This window comes from Danio aesculapii, chromosome 12 (genome assembly GCF_903798145.1).
Source record: "Danio aesculapii chromosome 12, fDanAes4.1, whole genome shotgun sequence".
NCBI classification, from domain to species: Eukaryota; Metazoa; Chordata; class Actinopteri; order Cypriniformes; family Danionidae; genus Danio; species Danio aesculapii.
Genome location: NC_079446.1, coordinates 26,255,716 through 26,277,157, shown reverse-complemented (window position 1 = coordinate 26,277,157; position 21,442 = coordinate 26,255,716). Strand labels below are relative to the sequence as shown.

The following is a 21,442-nucleotide window of genomic DNA, read 5'->3' as shown; positions in this document are numbered from 1 at the left end:
AAGCCACAGCATTTTGTCAGAAAAAATGATAAAAATACACTTTCCATTTATAATTTGTCTTGGGTTTCATATTGCAAAAAGCATCATAAAACAAGTATGAATTCTATTGAGTCAATGGTTATTTGCCTACATTTGTGTAAGTAATAAATGTTACAACAAACATTAAAACACAATACTGTTAAAACAGACAAAATTACTATACCGTTTTATCGCCCAGCCCTAGTTTCAACTGTAGAAAGAGATCAAACAGTGTCATGTAGCATTACATTCACCTCAGGCAAGTCATTTAGTGTCCATAGATATAGTTCTCTAGAACAGTATTAGCCTTCATTAGATTCACTGTATTTGTGCTCTTAGTGATGTATCTGTGTAAATGATCTGTTTTCAAAACTGTAATTATTATAGTTAACAGAATTAAAGTGAAATGTGATTTTTACAATTGGATGGAGATGATAAAGCTACCATATAATTAGCAAACATGTCAATTTGCACATATGTTGTTCTATCGAAAAATGAACAGCAGTTGAATGTAATAGTTTTATATTCTTTGTTGTTACTTGTAGCCAATTGACTGGTTAACCTAGCAGAATTTTGCCAAACTAATTATGTCAGAAATAGGTAATTTAGTTTTTGAAGTTTACTTTTCTTCCTTATGCTGTTTTAATTTGTTTGCTGCTCGATTAAAAAAAAAAGACATCAGCTTTGAGAGGGGGAAGAATCCTTAACAAATCCTATAATTAAAGTTTTTATCAGTTTTCAGAACAAAACAAGAATAAACATTTTTGAGTGCCATTCACTACACACAACACATGTCAAGCCAGACAAATTAGTTTAAGATGAAACCGAAACCCTGTGTCTTGAATAAATCTTTTATTCATCACAATTACAAATGTTTCCAAATTTGGTTGCTAATGTTTTTGAGAAAGGCCTGTGCTTCACTTGTCTTCCAATGTGTATCGTTACATCATTCGTTAAGCTCAAAACTTCACCATTTTGCAGTATTTTTGTTTTATTTGACAGCCATTTAATTTGATGACAAACAGGTTTGATGTCAACTCCTCATTAAAGGGCTTTGTGTTTGTGAGGCTCTAGAGTGATAATTTAGTTGTTTTAAAATAATGGAAAACTTAAAAAAATTAAATAAAAATAAATTTTGGTCATGCATATTAGGGCTGCATGATTTTTTTGAGATTATATATTGCGATATGGATAAAATTTCACCAGATTGAATGGCTCTGTTTGGAAAGAAATCATTCATTTAGATTGACTAGGGTGATTTTGATTACAGTAGAGCAAAGGGGAAAAAAGTATTCAGGTATGGCAATTAAATAATTAAATGTGAAATGTAAAACAACACTGAAGTCGTCCTTGTATGAATAGTTCAGTAACCTTATTCTTCATTAAAGTTACAAATGTTGTATTTTTTTGTGCTCAAATGCTATTGAAAAGCCTTTAAAACACATGATGAACAAACAATGATAAACTTTCACTCTGTTATGGTTAGAATTTGGTGGTAATTTTGGTGGTCAAGAATGCATATCCTGCGATATGAATATTATGGACACACACATTGCGGTATCGATGCTGAAACAATATATTGTGCAGCCCTAATACAAATAACGATAAACTAGCATTAAAAACTGTAAAGAGTTCACAAATTTTTTAAAACAAACCATTTTGAGCTTGTGCTCAGGAATAGGTCACATCCATTCTATTTTTACAGAGATAGCTCATCCAAAACTGAAAATTCTGTCACTTGCTCAACCTTCACTCAATTTATTGGAGTTTCTTTTTTTGTTGTTGAATTCAATCAAAGTTAATTTTGAAGTCAGCGGTTACAAGTATCCAACATTTTTCATAGTATTTGTTTTTCCTGTTGAATGAAAGTTAAAGGCTTCTACAATTCTTCAAAATATCTTGTTTTTTGTTCAACAGAAAAGAAAAGTCAAGGTGTGGAATCTCTTGAGGGTGAATAATGGTGAAATCGTAATTTTATTGGAACTGTAATTTGTGTTCTGTTAAACCACTAAAGACATTTTGTACAGTACAGGAAAACAGTTTTCCCTGAATGTTGCACATGAATTACAACATACTACGCTAAAACTGTAAATGTATTATTAGGAATGGACGAAAATCAGTATCGATATATATTGACCGAACACCATTGTCAATAACAATAAAAAAAGTTTGGTATGTAGTTTCGGTATGAAGCGCTATAGTTTTATTAAAATGTGGCTGCTGAGCTCGCGCCTTGGAAGCAATGGCAATAAGCTTATGGTGTAAGTTTGTCATTTCCAATGGAGGCGCGCGACTTACGTGATGTGCGTATAGGAGCGATGCGCACACGTAACGCGGGTGCATTTTTCTGTCGCACTTAGTTGAAAACAACTCAACTTTTCCAAATGCTGCAAGTGAGGAGATTGTAAACAAAAAGAGTGGCTTTCTGGTTTCTTTTCTTGTGCATCCCATCCACTAGCTCCCCATCTGAAAGAGTTTTTAACATACTGTAGGGGTAACATAGTCATTCAACTTCACGGTTTGTAATTTTGCAGTATATATTTGAATAATGATGGTTAGTTCTATTACTTGAAAGCTCAGATTTGATTCTCATAATTAGTTTTGTTTACAGGATTGTGGTTTACTGTATCATTATTATTGACACCTTACAGATGTTGATCTACCTTAAAGTTTGCTTTGATTGTTCAGTACGCTTAACCATCGCACGCACTTTGTAACATTTTATTTATTAAGTTTAAATAAATAAAAAGTTTAAATAAAGTTTAAGAGACTAACAATTATGTTTAGTTTTTTTATTATTAAGAGGTCAGATATTTTGTTTAGATATTTTTGTTTTTAACTGTTAAAACTATTTGCCTTAGTAATGCTGGTAAATTTTAAATAAAGTGGTTAAGGGAATTCTAATATTCCTAAATGTATTGTTAAAAAATATTCAATAATTATTGATATTGAATGATATGAAAAATGGTTTCATGATATTTTTTTGCAATATTTCCAGAGGGCTCTATTGTGATATAAATGCACAGAGTTTACTGAAAGCGCTTCTTTAAGCACTGAATTTCAAGTTTCAAGAAAGCGAGGTGAGTAATTTTTCATGACATTATTTTTGCCTGCTTCATGGAAATGAGAAACTTGTTCAAGTCCATTTCTGGAACTGAAAACGTATGTGAAACTGTCTCCATATCTAGGTTTAATTAAATATATTTTTAGACTCAGGTAATGAGAACCATTCATTAAACTAAATCTGCCACAGAAAAGATTTTTTTTTTCTTTTTTTATAAAGCCACCATTTACAGAATGTTAATGAATGCCGAACTGCATACTTCATGCTTATAAGCCAGGTCGATTTTACAGAGTGAGAAAAACATCAAGTTGAGGACCACAGAAAACAGGGTGTTAAATTCAAGGCGCTGTCACGAAATCAATCATATAGCACCTTCAAGGTGAAGCTCATGATGAATGATGTTAGTACAGAAAGGCTTTTCATCCTGTCCTGAAAAACGAATGCAATAATTTAATAAACCTACAGTGAAAACCGTTTTATTAACCCAGGGCTGCGTATAACAAGTATCAAGTCTTTGAATGGCAGATTTTTGCCCATATACATGTTATTCCACATTTCGGCTTTTTCTGATGATTGTGACGACTAAATAATAAAAAAAAAAAAAACCCATCACATGTTTTCTCAAGGCCGGCCGTGACAAACCTTCAGCCCAGCTGCCCCTCCCTCCCACACTCCCTCCGCAAAGTGTGTTGAAATGAGGCCTGATGAAAAGTCTATGGCGGGTGTGAATAATTCATGAATCATAAATTACAGCGCATGCCTCCCTGTAGGGGTAGTTATTTCACACCAGCTGTTCCGTAGCCTCCTCCTGTGCAGAAAATTAAAGAGGCGCTATCCTGAACCGTCCACCGCCCTGACCGAGTCTCAGCACTGTCCACCTCTGCCAGAGCTTTTATCATGACATCTTGTTCTTTGCGAAAGGAACAGAATGGTGTGTTTTCTTTGTCATGATAGATCGATGGCTTCATTCAATATCTGCGCACATCGTGACGGGTCCCTTAAGGCTCCCTAGGAGATTTTTTTTTTGTTTGTGGAAACCATAAAGCTGCACATTTTTGTTTTATCACCATGAAGTAAAGAACAAAATGAATTTAAAAAAAATATATAGCTGATGCCTAGAAAGTGGGATTTCAGATGTCACACTGACATGGCGATTTAAAGGGACTCAGCTAAGTTTTCTTTTATATGCGAAGACTGTGAGATTGATTAGTAACCAGAACACCAAAGCATTTCCCTCAAATAAGAAGAAAAAGAACAAATGCATTCATAGGTCTTAATATTTTATTTATTCATTTGATTTTTCAAAACTATTTTTTTCATAATAAATCTTCACTTTGAGGTCATCAAAGAATTGTCACAATAAAAACAAAAGAAGGTATTATAGAAAAATTGTACACAAATAAAAAAACACACAAAAACAAAAAGCAACATTTTATTCAGAATGTCATATATTTTATACCTCTTGTACATTCCACACAGTACAAGATAGCAGAGAGAAGAATCTTTGCAAACGCTTTGGAGGGGTTGTTTTCTCGATCTTTGTGCTTTTTTAGCTTTAATCCAATACTTACGTTTTTTTTTTTTGGGAGGGCTGAATTCATTTGTTACCTTTTTGAGATTATGATATTGTCTCTCGGTAGACTCGGAGTCCTAAATACCATGCATAATTTGTTTGGTCACTAAGACAAGCAAGAGGATATTGCTTAAACAGTCCAAAATCGTATATGTTCCACATTTCTGTTGACTTTCCAAAACCTATACTCCATACTCTTTAATGTTGACACACCAACGGAAAAAATTAAAGTAAAACAAAGAGGAGTATGTCAAAAAGAACAGATGCTGGAGATGCACATAAAGGAGGGAAAATCAAATCTGTATAGCTAATGGCAGAACTGTTCTATCGCTATAGCAACACATCGACATTTAGTTTTCTGTTTTTCATTTTGTTTTCACCTTGGTTTTTTCTAAAAAATCAAATCAAATTAAATAAAGAAAAAAAAAAGGAATTTGAAGAGCAGGTATACTGTAGTTGGCATCATCTATATAACAGGCTATAAAACACCACTTCAGCCACAGTCCAGAGAGCACACAGATAGTCTTTGCACCGTATATAAACATGTAATAAGATACTTTACGTGCATGGAGTTTTTCCTCAATCTATCCCGAATGGTCCCGGTATTCCTCTTCTTCGTAATCAGCATCATCTGTCATTGTTTTGACGCATACAAACAGAAGAAAATCCAACAACCTTTACACTTGGTTTGATTTTTAAGGCCTCCACAATTCTCTTTGACACCAAGGGTTTCATCCACCGAATGGAAATCAGTTTGGATCCTACAGGAAGAACTGTCCTCTCTCGTCCAAACATCCGCGCAATACTGCCATCAGAAAAGGGAGTCAAATACTTTGGCTGATTTAACAATCATAGGTAGCATCTCAAGGTCCCTTTCCATCGGTGAATGTCCGTTTGGATTGCTGCAGATGGTTTTTCTGGCTTTAGAGGGGAAAAATGTTCCGGCAACACATATACAGGCAACATAATATGAAATACACTTAATTCTAACCAGCGGCCTTGTCTCTCAGCGATCCACAACTGGATTGACTGTGTGGAGTCTTCTTGTGCTGTTCCGTTTCGTTTTTGTACACACTTGCCAGCTTTAGTAAAGTTCTGGTGTGCTTGGTTATAAAGTATGTTTTCTTGTTGTTAGTAAGAGTATATCGTGTCTTAGCTCAAACTAAGACCCGTTTTGTCTTTATCGAATTTTTTTTTCTCAATTACTATACACAGGTGGATCTCCCCTCCCCCTTCGCGTGTGAGTTCGGAGCGCAGGATCTGTGGGTGGGTTGTAAGAAGGGGGGAGAAAGTCTGTGAGATCAGACGTAGTACTCCTTGTCCTTGTTCTTTTTATCTTTTTTATTTTTGGGCACGCCGATGGGCTTTTCTTTGACTGCAGCTCCATTGGGCTGCGTGGCAGAATTACTAATGTAGTTACGGCTCTCGTCCACGTGGTAAGACCCTTCGTCGCGGTTTCTGTATTTGTACATGGCGTAGAGCAGGATTAGGATGCAGAGGGCGGCGGCTGCGACGATGCCGACGACCATGCCCGTGGTGCTGCTGGACTCCCGAATCACCTCTGGGCTCGGGTAACCCTTGGCCTCAGGAAGTGGAGGGTGAGCTGTAGACAAGGGAGAAAGAGAGACCGTTTATTCAAGCCATAGAGATGATGGTTTACTTCTATTATTGCATTTAGAAGTCAGATATCTTATAATATACACCTGTCTATAGGGCTCGGGCAACTCAATCTGCCAGTGCTGTGTCACTCTTATCACACATAATTGCATTCTTTTTTGATCTAAAGGCAAATGGCACCATCTTGTGTCTCAATTATCAAATTGTAGTGGAAAGGAAATGAGTTGACTGCATTGACAGTAAAGTTCACTATCACTGTCTTCAAGATCTTTCGGATGTTTGATTTTTATTTGACTTTGTCATTTGATGGGAAGATCGAATGATCACATCTAGTAAAAAAAAGAAAAGACTTCGCTGTAGTGACTTCTTAAATCAGGGGTGTCCAATCCTGCACCCGAATGGCCATTTTAGTTCATCTAGATCAAATCAATATCTTGAGACAATATCTGAGCCATTGATAAACTGGTATAGGAAGTGGCCCTCCAGAAAGTTTGGACCCCTGATTTAGGGTTCCTTGACACTGGCATTTTAGTTTGAAACAGTGTGCAGTTCACATGAAGATCACAGATAAGGTGAAAGCCATCATACAGTTCCAGGAGTGCACTGGGGTTCAAACTCAGAGACTACTATCTGTAGGAGTCTGGTTGTATCTGAACTGTGGCTCAAAGTGAATGTGAAAGCAACTTGGTTTTGGGTATAGACTTGTTTTAGAAGTAATTTGTGCATGTTTTTAGAAAATGAGTGTCAACAGAATGCATGCAAGGGATGAGAGTTTGATCATTTGTTGAGAGTGAGTACATGATTAATCTGTAGGCTTGCTCTCAGAGTACCAGATGAGGGGCTTGCGATCAGCTTTTCATTTGGAAGCAGCTTTCATGCATTTATTGCATAGCGTCCCAAGTGACGGTAACTTTGCTGCACTAAATAGTAAAAAAACTATTTAGTCACCTGCATAATGCGCAGAGCATGTTTGTGATTTGACAGGTGCTGAATGAAAAACAAACAAAGGTTAGTTGGAATTGAGTGTGAAACCAACTCGCGATGCTATACGATTCGTGAAATTACATCTCACAATAAAATTGTCATGATATTTTGTTGAAGTTTAAGGTGAACAAAAGCCCTTTTATTTTTTTCTTAAATAATTTCCATTTTTTTTCTCAAATACAAAATGAAATCTTTTCTGCTGTTAAAAATAAATATATAAATATTTGTAAATGCAAACAAAACAAGACTTTAATATAAAGCAGAAGTGTCCAAACTCCTGCAGATTTTAGCTCCAACTTGCCTCAACACACCTGCAAGCATGTTTCTAGAAAGCCTTGAAAGAGCTTGATTAGCTAGCCTAGAACAAACTAAAACGCTGGCTGTGCTTTTCTCAGCTTGAATTTTATATTAATTAATTTTTAAAGAAATATTCGCATATCTGTTTTCTGGCATAAGCTGAGATCTTTGCATATTTACTATATCCCCTGCTAATGAAATTATTTTACTGGGGACTGAGGTGGCTGGTGTGTAGGTGAGCTTTTGCTAAATCTGAAAGCAGTGGGTATAGAGGTGGTCAGAAGACCCTTCTACTGCAGTGGGACCTTATTCACCCTCATCCTGCACAGTTATAGCAAAAATAAAAATACTGATTGTATAGTACGATAGGGACAGGAATTTACATGGTTATAAAAAGGGCTGCACGATATTGGAAAAAAAAAACTTACGTTGCAATATTTTTGTTTACTGCAATATATATTGCGATATAAAGGCAATTTCAGCAGATGACTTAAATAGCTTATAAAGAATTGATCATTTTAGATCAATTGGGATGAATCTGTAGGGGAGTATATCTGCATAAATATCATTTCAAAAATGACAAGCAACGTTAAATACAACAGAGAAAAGATGTAAATAAACAATGATTTATGATTTTCTGGCAAGTCAAACAGTATTCAGAAGCAGAAATTAAATAACCAATGTATCATAATAATCATAATACTAATAACACTATTGTTTTGAGTAAATAATTATATATTGTACAATTAATCTTTAAGCTACAAACACTTAATTGATTTTGCCCAAATGGCTTAAATTTGCTTCAAATTCTTACAGTCTGGTCTTAAAAACACATGCATATAATAAACTTTAAGTTTCAAATTTGAAATTACTATGTTGTTAACTGTAATGTTTGGTCAACTATAATCAAAACTACACTGCCGATCCCTGCGATGTGACTATTGCAGGCTCGCACATTGCGATATCAATGCTGAAACGATATATTGTGCAGCCCTAGTTATAAAGGTAAATAATTGACATTACTTGTATAATTAGTAATAGTATCATTGCGATACACTTACAAATAATACATTTTAACATATTTGAATATTCAATAAGAACCAAATTATTGAAAGATGCTTAAACTGATTAAAAAAAAAAAGGGTACAAAAGAAATCAATTCAAGCAGAGCTGCAAATCCTCAGGTGAACGTGCTGTGACCAAATAATAGCTTTTTGTGAGCAGACATCTGTGACATGTTTTTCACTGTAGTGACTGTTTATGTGCTGCATCATATTCGTTGTGCTGTTAGTGCGAGTAAACATCTTTTTGTACAGTCTGTGTTTTGTCTGTTATCATCTTAACGCTGTCATTTTTAGTGTTCGGAAAACCAATTTGCCGCCACACCTCTGATTTAAATGAAGATGAGGCTTCTTCAATATCCACACCTGCCGCCATACTTGAAACTGTTTGCTACAACTTGCACACCGATAATGTACATGTAAACAGAGTCGCAGTGCAACATAGCACCCCCTTCTGTCCAAAACATGTATCATAATTCGTTCAACATTTTTACTGATTTGAATCACGTTTGAATGGATTTTTAACCGGCTCACGGTGAATCGTTACATCTGTATTGAAACCAGAATGAGGCTTCAGGTGCACCGGGAATAAAAGCACTAATACTAGGTTTTGAGAAATAGCCGGCAGATCGGTGCTCGTTTATGAGAGTAACAGTCACACAATGTGAACTATCAAAGATGTGATCTGAGAGTATTGTCGATGTCTGTGAGATATTTGGCTTGCTAAATATCTGGACCTGTTGGCAATTCAACATCATGCCGTGTGAAATGTGTTCTGATTGAAAATAGCGTCGGTGATCACCTACAGCCAATGACAGAGCAGCATCCACTGGTATCTGCAGGCCAGCGAGAGGTTGGGGGTAGGGCTGGGCGGTATATCGAGTTCTGGAGATATATCAATATGATTCCGCGATGCGGGATTATTCAATATCTTGCATTCTGCGCGAAACAGACCACTCCAAGGTAGCACGCGAGCTCTACTTGTGCAAATGAATGATTCACTCCATGAGTCATACAAAAGATTTGTTCAAAATGAACGAATCGTTCAAGAACTGCCCATCGCTGATGCTACATGGAGGAACATGCAGTGCCACTGTTGTATTGAAATCTGACTCCCCCTCGCGTGCATGCATGTCACACAGCGCCTGCAGCTGTCACAGCGGTTTATCAGAAACCTTTTATCAATCATTTCTTCTGCAATTGACAGCAAGAACGAACATAGAAGCCTTGTCAAATTGACAAGCAGCACCTGAATGTGTTATAAAGAATTAAAAACGCCAAAATGGGACTAATTTATACCACATTTTGAAAGTGAAACCACCTCATATTCACAGATTAGAAGTTCAGGATTTATTACACGACGGTCTGTTCTTTACATTTACATTATAACACATTCAGCTCTGCGTTCGGGTCTGTTATAATAACTCTTTACATATTTATGCTTAACCAGCATTTCATCACAGCACTGTGAAACAATTTCGTTCTCATATCTATAGTCTATTCATCTCCTTATTTAATATTTAGTAAAAGAAGTTTAGTCAAAACAAAAGAAAAAGTGTAGGATTTTTTATATGGAGTGAAAGACTTCTATTAAGATATCTTCGATAGGTGCACGGTTTAAAAATTGTGCACTATACATACGTGTAAATGTGTAACTAAAAAAACATACAGTTGATTTAATTGTTGTTTGTACAACTATGGTATATAGGATAACTTATAACGACACTGTAATTGTGACATAAAATACTGTGTTTCATATTTGCATTCAATGTGGTTCTTTTCTATCCTACAATACTTTTTCTTGTGATACTATTCGAGTGTGTTCCTTTTTTGCTCTGACAATGTAGCCGTTTTCTATGGTTCTGTTTACTTTGTTACAGTAGTGCTGTGTATAGTGTTAAGCAGGTGTTAAGCAAATGTTGCGCAACTTGTAGTTTTAAGCAGTAGAAAAACCTGTACTGTATTGCATGTAAGATGTTGTGCAGCTGTTTATTTGTAAACAGGGAGGGAAACCCCTGTGTTTGAATTATATTTTGCTCAAAAACTGTTTAATAAAGTTTTAAAAAAGGCTTAAACTCTCAAGTAACTGGGGAAGTACTGGATATATATCGTATATCGTAATTCCTTCTAAAAATACAGAGATATGATTTTTTTTTTTGCCCATATCGCCCACCCAGACAAGTTAAAATGCTTCTTTTAAGTCTATTTGGACCCAAGAAATTGGGCAAAACTAGTGTAAGTTTGTCAGGAGCACCTGTGTCTGTTTGACGTGTCATCTGAGCAATATTACAATCGGGTCGAAAAAGAAAGAAAAATTTAGGAGAAATTGCCAATACCTTTCGAAGACCAGGCGAGCAAATTCTCATGTAGTTAATGATGAAAGATTTGCTACGTGACCTTGCATTGTTTCCATGTCACTTCTAGTGTTTGGTTGTGAGAGACGTAGTTTGCAGATTGAAACAAAGTTGCTGGCGATTCTTTCTATTCTAAAGTCATGCAGTGTGGAACCCCCTGTCGCCGATCTATCTCTCAGTGTAAACAAAGTAACGACGAAACGTTAACCCAGATAGTCATACAGTGTGAAAACATCTGTGATACTGTACTTTTGAAAATCGTGCATTAGCCTGCTTAAAACACCCATTTTCTTTAGATCAGCCTCCATGCAGTCAGCAACCAGTAGATAGAGCCAAGTCCACAAACCTAAAATTGTAATTGCATTTATTTACTTTATTTGACGCGTTGTCATTTAATACACTTCACATTGGGGGTTTTATTACTCTTTAATATTAACAATATAGCGGACTCTGCATTAACCCCTTTGTTTTTTTAAAAGCCATACTAATTTGGGATAATTATTTGGATATTTTCTAAAAGTTTATTTATAAATGTTGACTAAAGCAATGTCAACACTGCATTTTCCTTCACGACAGTAATAATATTATTCAGTTCTGAGCTGACAAGAAATCCTAAGGAAAGAAATTAAACTAGAAAGAGCTCGTAAGAAACCTGAAAAATCAATATTTCTTTGCCAAATTGATTCCTCTCCTGACGAGATTAGATATCCCACTGAGAAACTGCTTCACGGCACCGTATATTCACTCCAGTAAACAGGATATAAACCACAATAATGACACTCAGCCTTGCGATATATGCATGTACTGCTGCTCAACAGACAAACTTGTAAGCTTGTGCTAACACACTTTTCCTTCGTCACAAAACGCATCTGGTTGATGCAGATAGAGCGATCAGAATGGATATGTCACACATTTTCCATGAGCTGTGACCAGTGAGTGAACCTTGCATGCTGGCTATTTATTCCTGGCAGAGAGAGCGGTGCAGTGAGTGGAATAGTGTGGTATAGTTTGTTCTGATTTATGTCTCTTGGAGAGAAGACAGTAACTGCGAGACAGCGCGGCTGCAGGCTGAGTGTAAACGTTCGGCAAAACAACACCTGTGACAAAGCCGTTTACAGCTTAGACCCGATTCGCTGCAACCCGCAGGTGCAGGAAATGAGATGATGACAAAGTACAGCAGGGAATTATGGATGGCGACCTCTGCTCAAACATCTGTTTTTAGAAATGTAGTGTGGAAGGAGGACACTTTGAGGATCTGTAACATCGTTTATCAGAGACCTTTCAGCTTCGGTCCACATTTTGTATTTCTGTGCTTATTAGAAAGACTGTTGCATGGTTTGCAATGGATTTGCTTTCCTTGCCCTACACATATATGACTGCCGCATGAGCCACTAGCGCCTGTAACTAAGCCAGCTAAAGGAATCCAGATTGGGTTAACCTTTGCGCTTCATTTTTCATGTCGAAAATGGTTTGTGCAGTTGACTGCGTAGCCAAGATGCGCTTGCTGCGTGGAGAAATGGGAAAAGCAGTATGTGCTACGCTAGCATGCTTGTTGGCCTTTTCGGAAAGTACACCTCAACAAAATTAGCTTGGTTTTGCTTTTTAGCCAACACAAAATCAAAGAATAGGCATCAAAAAATAAAGACTTTTGTTATTGAATGGATAAATCAGGAAAAAATTCAAAGAAACTGATGACAGGTTTAAGTGTAATGACCTATTTAAAAACTAATCTAAGCAGTGAGCTCCCTTTGTGGCCAAAAGAAAATTAAAATACTATATTTACAGCACATAAACAGGGTAAAGGATTTAATGTGGTTTAATGAGATATTAATGCCTGTTTAGAGGCAAAGTCAGCTTACGTAAACTTATATAAACTCAGCACAGACTACGATCACTTTGATAAATGAGCACAATCAACAGTGCAGCTCAGATAACGGCACATCATAATAACAAAACGTTAAAAGCTTTTTCAATTTATTTTAGTTCCTGTTCGAACCAGCGGCGACGAGTGCTGAACGCCACTTCATTTTGTCAGTCTTAGTATACTTTTCCTACACCATAGTGCTGCATTATTAAACATCAAACATGGATAAGCCTAAGAGAGGTTGTTTTTGGAAGCTGAGAAACATCGGATATGACAAATCCCTCAAGATCCACGAGGAACACTATAAAATGGATGCTGCCTAAGCATCATGGAAGATCTGAAAACACAAGATGTGTTCTAGGTTTTACGCTCTTCAGCTAAGCCTCGTTGTTCTCACTGGCTGGGGTTTTGTGTTGAATTTTAAGCATTCTCTGTGGGCATGAAAATTACTTGTCACTGAAATCTCGTTGCGCATGACATGGTGGAAACATTATTTCTCGGATTGTTTTCATTTTTCTGGTGCACTGTGTTCTCTTCAGAAAGATGATGCTATTTGGTTTTTTTAAACCATTTGTTCACATGAAAAACGATCTGCTGATTCTTACCTCAAACTACAGTGATCAGACATTACACATGAATTTCCTTTTAACTATTTCCATGCACTGGTTTCAAAAAGAACGATGAGAAAATGTAGAACACACATGGACAGTAATAATAATATAAAAGAAAGATGACTAACCTAACCCACCTGAACTTGGGTCGCAAGGGTCAATGTCCTCATCATCGCTGGGGCATTCTGCAGACGCTACGAGAAGATCATCCTGTACCAGAGAGACAGAAGAGATGGAGGGTTAGTCAAAAACACATTGTGGCATCATTACAGTTTTATAGGGCTGCTGTGTCATCTAAGGCCTCACGCTGTGAGAGACAAGGAAATGTCCTTTCCACTGCCACTCTGACAGGTCCTCTGAGCTTTGACTCACAGGTGTGATCAAAGTTGTCCTGACCGTCAAAGGTCACAACTTTTCCACAAAAATGAACCTTTCGGTGGATTATAACACGCCAAATCGCCTTAGAGTACAGTCTGGAGAGAGTTCCACATCAAGACAGTTGAAAATATCGATTAGGACAGCACAAACACATACACAAAGACTTCACAAATCCCCTGACGAACACTATTTTTGCCGGCAGTTGCTTTCTAAAGACAGCCACGTAGGAACATGTGGAGTAAGGAGCATCAATTCCCCTCACATCCTTCCGTCCCGCTGGAAAACAATCTCATCAAATGTGCTTTTTAATCTGACATAAAACCATAGGAAGCAAATCTACAGACGAGCCCTATCAATGACAGCACACAGCGCCAAGATGCGCGCAACAACACATACTGAAGGAAATCTTGCCTCTGTTCCAGTGATGGTTCCGAAGGGAAAGAAAGCCATGTTGAGATTTCACGGTTTGAATTCCAAAGATGCTATCTGACTGCGGTTTAATAGCTCAGAACGTCTCTCCGTGCAGGAATTCTCCATCAACTATGCAAAAAGACAGCGAGCTCGATGTTCCTCTCAGCACCACGGAAGAAAATTCCATCTGACGACGTCGCTTTGGTGGCATCCATTTAGTGCCAGTCTTCACACTTCTCTCTCTCTCTCTCTCTCTGCAATTAGCCAGAGTGTGTAGTATACATTTGCCAGCTGGTCAAACGTGTACATGCATGTGTGTTTGTCCCAACAGAAATGCAGGGCTGGGTGAGTGAGTGTGTGCGTGCACGCAGGGAGGAAAGACATCGATTTGTCTCTGAGCTCACACAGTCTGCCCACAGGCTGCGGGGCAATGCCCACGCCAATCAGGACCTTTCACCATCATCACAGCCACGCAGACCACACGGAACAAGGAAAGAGAGAGAGAGAGGTAGAAGAAAGGGAGAGGAAAGTGGGAGGGTATCCTGCACAGTTGTTTCAAAGTGCTTGCCATAATCACATGGTTGCCATTTTCCTTGCAGCAATATCTGTTCAACTCCCAGCTCTCAAACACCCTGCAAGTAGGTCAGTGCGGGTGAATAATTTAGATCCCTGACGTTACAGAGCTGGTTTGTGTGCTGCTGCTGCTGCCGCTGGAAAGCTGGGAGACATGGAGGTAATGTGTTGCAGCAGGAGTGCACAACACAGCCCTTGCTAAAGGCCGGCAGCGGCATCTGTCTGCTCAAGTCTAGAGAGAGAAGGAATAATAACATAGAGATCCTGGAAGACATGGGCCACTGGGTAAAGTAATCCATGCTGCTTCATCTCGCATTCTGTAAGCTGACAAGTAATGTATAAAATGTCACAACTATCATGGACATTGAGATTAGCAGTCGACCAAAATGTGATAAAAAGCACGGGGGACAGGTACACTTGCTTAATAATGCAAAGGATTACGCTCAATTTTCCTTCCTTTTCTCTCAGCGGCCATGTCAAAAAGGATGCAGGAGCAGTGGCTAAAGATCTGGAGAAGAAACAAAGCTTGTCCATTCAAACCCCAAAAGTGGAGATACACGAACTAACACCACTGTTCCTCAATCATTCTAAGTTGCAAAAGGAAACTATTACAGATACAATTTCGACCATTCAAAAGTTTGGGAAACATTTTTAACCGAAAATACACAATATCATCCAAGCACAGTCCATTTGAGTGTAGGGTTTTGTGGTGATTCGTAAAATGCAACCGGTGACCTTGTTTATTTGAATCAATTGTTTTATCTCACTTAGTGGGTCAAAGTGGATGACCACTAAAGTCACATCTGGGATGCTTCACAACATCCCCCAATGTAGCCTAGTATTTCTGATCTTTTTATTACCGCATCTGTGTAGGCCTGTCGCGATAGTTGATATATTGACTTATTGCGCAATATATAAAAATGAGGATGGTTCATTTTGAAGGCGTGATAAATTGTCTTATACTGTCTTATATAAAGAAATTTAAGATGATGATGATGATGACGACGATTAGGATACATAATATAACAAGTTTTTTTTTGTCAAATTCGCTGCATTCCGCTTTCTGTGGAAGGCGGGGCTTATATAGCATCTTCACGCATGCTGCGCACACACACACACACACACACACACATATATATATATACAGAGTGCGAGAGAGAGAGCAGATAGTGGAGGTGAAGAAGGCAAGTTGCAAACCTACTATTTCATGTTTAGGAACTACAGTCAGGATAAATAAGTTGCGATGGACTTGGTTTCAAAGTCACAGTCTTCAGCTCCGATGTGGGAACAATGAAAAAGAAGAGCCCGTTAATGTGAACGAGGCGATATGTCAAATTTGTTTCAGAATAGTGGCAATGAAAAAACGCAACACAACTAATCTTAAATCACACCTAAAACATAACCGCCCTACCCATTTTTTCAACATGGGAACAACAACTGCAGTTGGTACTGGGGAGGGGTCTTACAGACAGTTAACTGTAATGGATGTATTTACCTGCCAGTGCAAATATAAACGTGACAGCGCGAAATGGAACACTCAAAAACAGGTAATATTATTTAGCTAAAAAGATGCAGCCGTTAAGCACGCTCGAAAAAACAGTATTAAAAAATGCTGCAAACCTTTAACAAACGGTCCTGTTTTGGAATCTGCCTGATTATTAAAAAAATGGCGCCTGAGATGCTTGAAGTCTACTTTTGACGTTTTTGTTTACATCTACTATTTATTATTACTTATTTGTTTTTAAGATATTTTTTTATGTTTTATTTTAAACATCTAAATATTCTTAAAAATAAAATGTTCTTTGAAACCGTGTACCTGAATTATTACACTATTATGTTGTAAAAATGTATTCTTTTTTAAAAATTAGTGACAAGTTATAAAGTGGCAATAATATCGTTTATCGCAATTAATTTGGGTGCAATATATCGCCCAGCAAAAAAATAGATATCGTGACAGCCCTACAACTGTGACATTGACCAACAGAAGCTTTTCTGCAGAAGGTCAGTGAGACAATATTACTGGTGCTGCTAGGTTAGGGATGGGCAAACTTGGTCCTGGAGAGCCAACGTCCTGCAGAGTTTTGCTCCAACACAAATACACCTGAACATGCTAATCAGTGTCTTCAAGATCCCTAGAAAGCTATAGAAGGGTGTTTTTGATATGGGTTGGATCTAAACTCTGCAGGATACATGCCCTCCAGGACCAAGTTTGCCCATACCTGGAATTGTGCAATAGAGGAAAGATTCACAAAGCTACGGCGACTTTGATGTTTTTCAGTGGACAAGAAAGCAGTACAAAACATTCTGCTTTAGTAGGCATTGCTTATCTATGCTCATGTTCCTGTAAGTCTGTCTGCAGTTTCACCTTTTCAGTGACATCTTGCACTTTGTTAAAGATGGTAAAGGGTAGTTCTTAAAGAAGCAACAAAGTCTGACATATATTGTCCATGACAACAATTTTACATAATGTGACAGACATAATGTAACACAATGTGAGCCCATTCTTGCAGTATGCTTACCAGAGTACAGTAAAAACTATTGTAAAAATGCAATTCTTGAAGCAATTGGGCTATTACAGAGCTTAAATATTTTAACTGTAGCATATTTCCTATGATTCTTTGTGATTTTATATATATATATATATATATATATATATATATATATATATATATATATATAAATAAAATAAAACACTGTTTGTTTGACTTGTTTGTTCCTTGCCTTGTTCAAATTGAGCTGTTCTTCGTAATGTATGATTCAAAAACCAGATTAGAGCTGGCAATCTAAATAGATTTTTGTGAATGTAATTGCCAGCTCTAATATATATTCTGGTCTGAGTATTTCAGAAACTGCTAATCTACTGGTATTTTCATGCACAACCATCTCTGGGGTTTAAAGAGAATGGTCAGAAATAGAGAAAATATCCAGTGAGGTTCTGTGGGCGCAAATGCCTTGTTGATGCCAGAGGTCAGAGAAGAATGGCCAGACTGGTTCCAGCTGATAGAAAAGCAACAGTAACTGAAATAACCACTCGCTACAACTGAGGTATGCAGAAGAGAATCTCTGAATGCAAAACACGTCCAACCTTGAGGTGGATGTGCTACAGCAGCAGAAGAACACACCGGGTACCACTCCTGTCAGCTAATGACAAGTAAATGAGGCTACAATTCACACAGGCTCACCAAAAATGGACAATGGAAAATTGGAAAAATGTTGCTTGGTCTGATGAGTCTCGATTTCTGCTGCTACATTCGTATAGTAGAGTCAGAATTTGGCATCAACAACATGAAAGCATGGCTCCACCCTGCCTTATATAAACGTTACAGACTGGTGGTGGTGTAACAACGTGGGGGATATTTTTTTGGCTCACTTTGGGCCCATTACTACCAATGCCACAGCCTACCTGAGTATTGTTGCTGACAATGCCCATCCCTTTATGACCACAGTGTACCCATCTTCTGATGGCTACTTCCAGCAGGATAATGCACAGGATAATGTCATAAAGCGTGAAACATCTCAGACTGGATTCTTGAACATGACAATGAGTTCACTGTACTCAAATGACCACAGTCAACAGAACTCAATCCAAAGGAGCACCTTTGGGATATGGTGGAATGGGAGATTCACATCATGGATGTGCAGTTGACAAATCTGCAGCAACTGTGATGTTATCATCCAAAATCTCTGAGGGATATTTCCAGAACCTTGTTGAATCTATGCCACGTCCAACCCAATACTAATAAGGCGTACCTAATAAAGTGGCCGGTGAGTGTATATTTGTAACAATATATAAAACAAATATAATTGTAGAGGAGAAAATAATCTGCTAAATGATGATGTCATTGTGACTGGTAGCTTTATATGAAGATGCTCCATCCAAACCTTTGTTAAGATCTCTATCTGAATTCAGCTCACACAGCTGAACGCCAGAAACCATCCGTTCTCTCCCTTTCCTCTTTTGGAAACACTGCCCCTCAGCAAAGTGTCAAAACTCAACTCTAAGTCCTCAGATGTGGCGTTACACAAGCGCTTGAGCATGAGGCTGTTTTCTGCAGAAAAGTCACGTATGACTAAGACCGAGCCTTCAGGATCCATCTGCCTGAGCTCGCCGTTCTCCTCCATCCACTGCCCACTCAACAGCTGTGCTGAGGCGAATGAGGGGGACAGCAGCGGCCTACATTAAATGACTGTCCGATTACCTCCTGTGTAACATGTTAGAGACTGTGGGTGTGCCATAAGAGCATAATTTGCACACAGACACCACATGCATGGTATTAGACTCCCTGTTTTTTTTCGTGCTTAATTACTGCCCTGCCAACAGGCACAATAAGGGATGTGACACGGCGCCCGAGGGAGGGAGATAAGACGTCGCTCAGTTCACCTGCGAACACAGAAGGGGAAGCAGCTGTGCCCTAATGAGGAAGGAGGTACCTTAACACTCACACACACTCACACAAGCTCCACCTCCATTTAGCCCTCTACAATTACCTCGCAGCTGCCAGACTGATCTATAGAGACACAGATTAAAAGTAGGACCTGTACATGGCCTGAATAAGAAAGGAACGAGACATGGCTGGATCTGTCCTACTGACCTCTCCAACTCTAAACTGTATTACCTTGCTTATGTAGGACCTTTTTACACCTGTTATCATTTATTCACCTTCTTGTTTGAGTTTGTTTTATCTGTTGAACACAATTTAAGATAGCTTTGAGGAGTGCTGGAAACAAACAATTGACTTCCATTGTATTTTCTGCACCCATTACAGTAATACTTTACCCAGTATGTCAATGGCTACCAGTTTCCAGCATTCAAAATATTGCTCTTGTTCAATAGATAAAAGAAACTCTGAAACCATTTGAGGGTGAGAAAATTAGAATTTCTGGGTGAACTATGGACCCTTTTCACAATTGCTGGTTTCTCAGTAGAGGAAGTCATCATATTTGGGTAAACTTGGAGGAATCCTATTCGCTGAAATAATAATAAAAAAAAACTCCACAATGGTGTTATAAAAAAAAGGAATAGATAGAGATCAACGCCTTTTATCTGTTTATTTATGTTCTATAAATTCTAGACACCTTATTTAGTACAAAGTATAATACTGACTTCGCTATTCTAAAACAAAGCTTAGTAAATTCTATCCCTCTGTTTCCTCCACGTGCGACAAGTGTAAAGGCTGATTTATACTACTGCGTCAAGCGCACGTGTATAGTCCGGCACAGCCTTCGCGCAGTCACGTAGCCCTCACTGTGGCTGAGGCGCACCTCTCAAAAAATGTCACAACGACACGTAGCGCAAGCTCTGTGATTGGTTAGCTTGGTAGCGGTAATGAGTGTGGGCAGTGCTGGGTGCCGCTAACCCAAGGAATTGAGTGAGCGTTTACAAGTGTCGAGTCCCATGAAGGAGCTCCACATGGAAACTTTTGTTTTCTGTTTACCTTCTGATTAAAGTTGTTACACGTCCGCTGGTTCCCGCTTTCGAATGAGCACATTTTATCTACTTGTACATTTAAGGTAACATTCAGAAAGAAAAAAACACCCGCGAAGAAACTTGATACAGAGGACCATAACATAACCTACTGCTAGCTAGTGTTTCAGAAGTGTTATTGCAGAATAGCACAAACAGCACGAAATATAAATGAACGGCTACGCGCAATGCATTACCTCGACTTTACATTTGGAAAGAATTAGATATGCCGCCTCTGGGAACTTGAATAAAACTTGGTAAAATGTGAGATCCTGTCTTTTTATTGTTATATAAAAACAAAGACTAATAATGTTTAACTTCTGAAGATTTGTACGTTTTTTTTTTCTCTTTACATCCATTCTATTACTGTGTCTGTATGTCTTGTATGTTGCCATTTTCCCTCGTTTCATGCTTTATTTTACATTCTGTACAGATTGTTACATGATGGGTTAATTGTGTAAGACTGATTATGGCATCAGAAATGCCTCGCACAAGCGGTAATTTGTTTTTTTGTAATTTGATGCAAAGATAATATAAAACACACATGAAAACATATGATACTTTTTTCAAAATCAAAATATTAGAAACTTTCAAGCATAGAAGATGCTGATGACTGTTAAATGAGTCTTGTGAAAATGGTCAATTGTCATAACAGAGTGACTGTTATGACAATTGACCGTTTTCAAAAGACTCATTTAACAGTCATCAGCATCTTATATCCTTGAAAGTTATTTGGTCAATTGTCATAAGTCACTATTGGACAATGCTTTTATGCAGGTGTAAACGGAGACTAAGGAAAATCTTGTGCTCTTGTCCATTTTCAAATCACTTCTAGAGGCAAGGTTTTTATTTTTTTTTTGTGATGTAAATATACAGCATGCGGTCCAATACATTGACAATTTCAATCAGTTAAAATGATGCATCAACTGCTTAACGTAGTCTATAAACACAAGTCATATGCTCCTAAAATTCAAGATGTTCAGCGATTTAATGCCTCAAATGAGTTTTTTTTTTGCTCATATTTATATTGAAAAGCACAAGTAACGAAATGTATCACAATATTGCTGTGATGTGTTTAGAGTGTTTTGTTTTATGAACTACTGATAATGGTTCTTTAAACATAGTTTTAAATCTATTTGCTTGCATATGTAGGGTTTGTATATATATATATAT

At 37.8% G+C, this 21,442-nt stretch overlaps 1 protein-coding gene across 20 annotated transcripts in view; it reads right to left on the bottom strand.

Annotated features, from left to right (window-relative positions):
• Positions 1–4,498: 4,498 nt before the first annotated feature.
• nrxn1a (neurexin 1a) overlaps positions 4,499–21,442 on the bottom strand; it is a 317,361-nt gene continuing 300,417 nt past the window's right edge. For 16 of the 20 annotated variants that reach the window (XM_056468880.1, XM_056468889.1, XM_056468882.1 and 13 more), the window contains 2 exons: positions 13,572–13,653; positions 4,499–6,258 (listed from right to left, as the gene is read on the bottom strand). In XM_056468880.1, coding sequence (XP_056324855.1) covers positions 5,957–6,258; positions 13,572–13,653 — 384 coding nt within the window. In that variant the 3' untranslated portion in view covers positions 4,499–5,956. The remainder of the gene's footprint in view (positions 6,259–13,571; positions 13,654–21,442) is intronic. The other 4 variants (XM_056468881.1, XM_056468899.1, XM_056468898.1 and 1 more) reach the window with 1 other exon arrangement.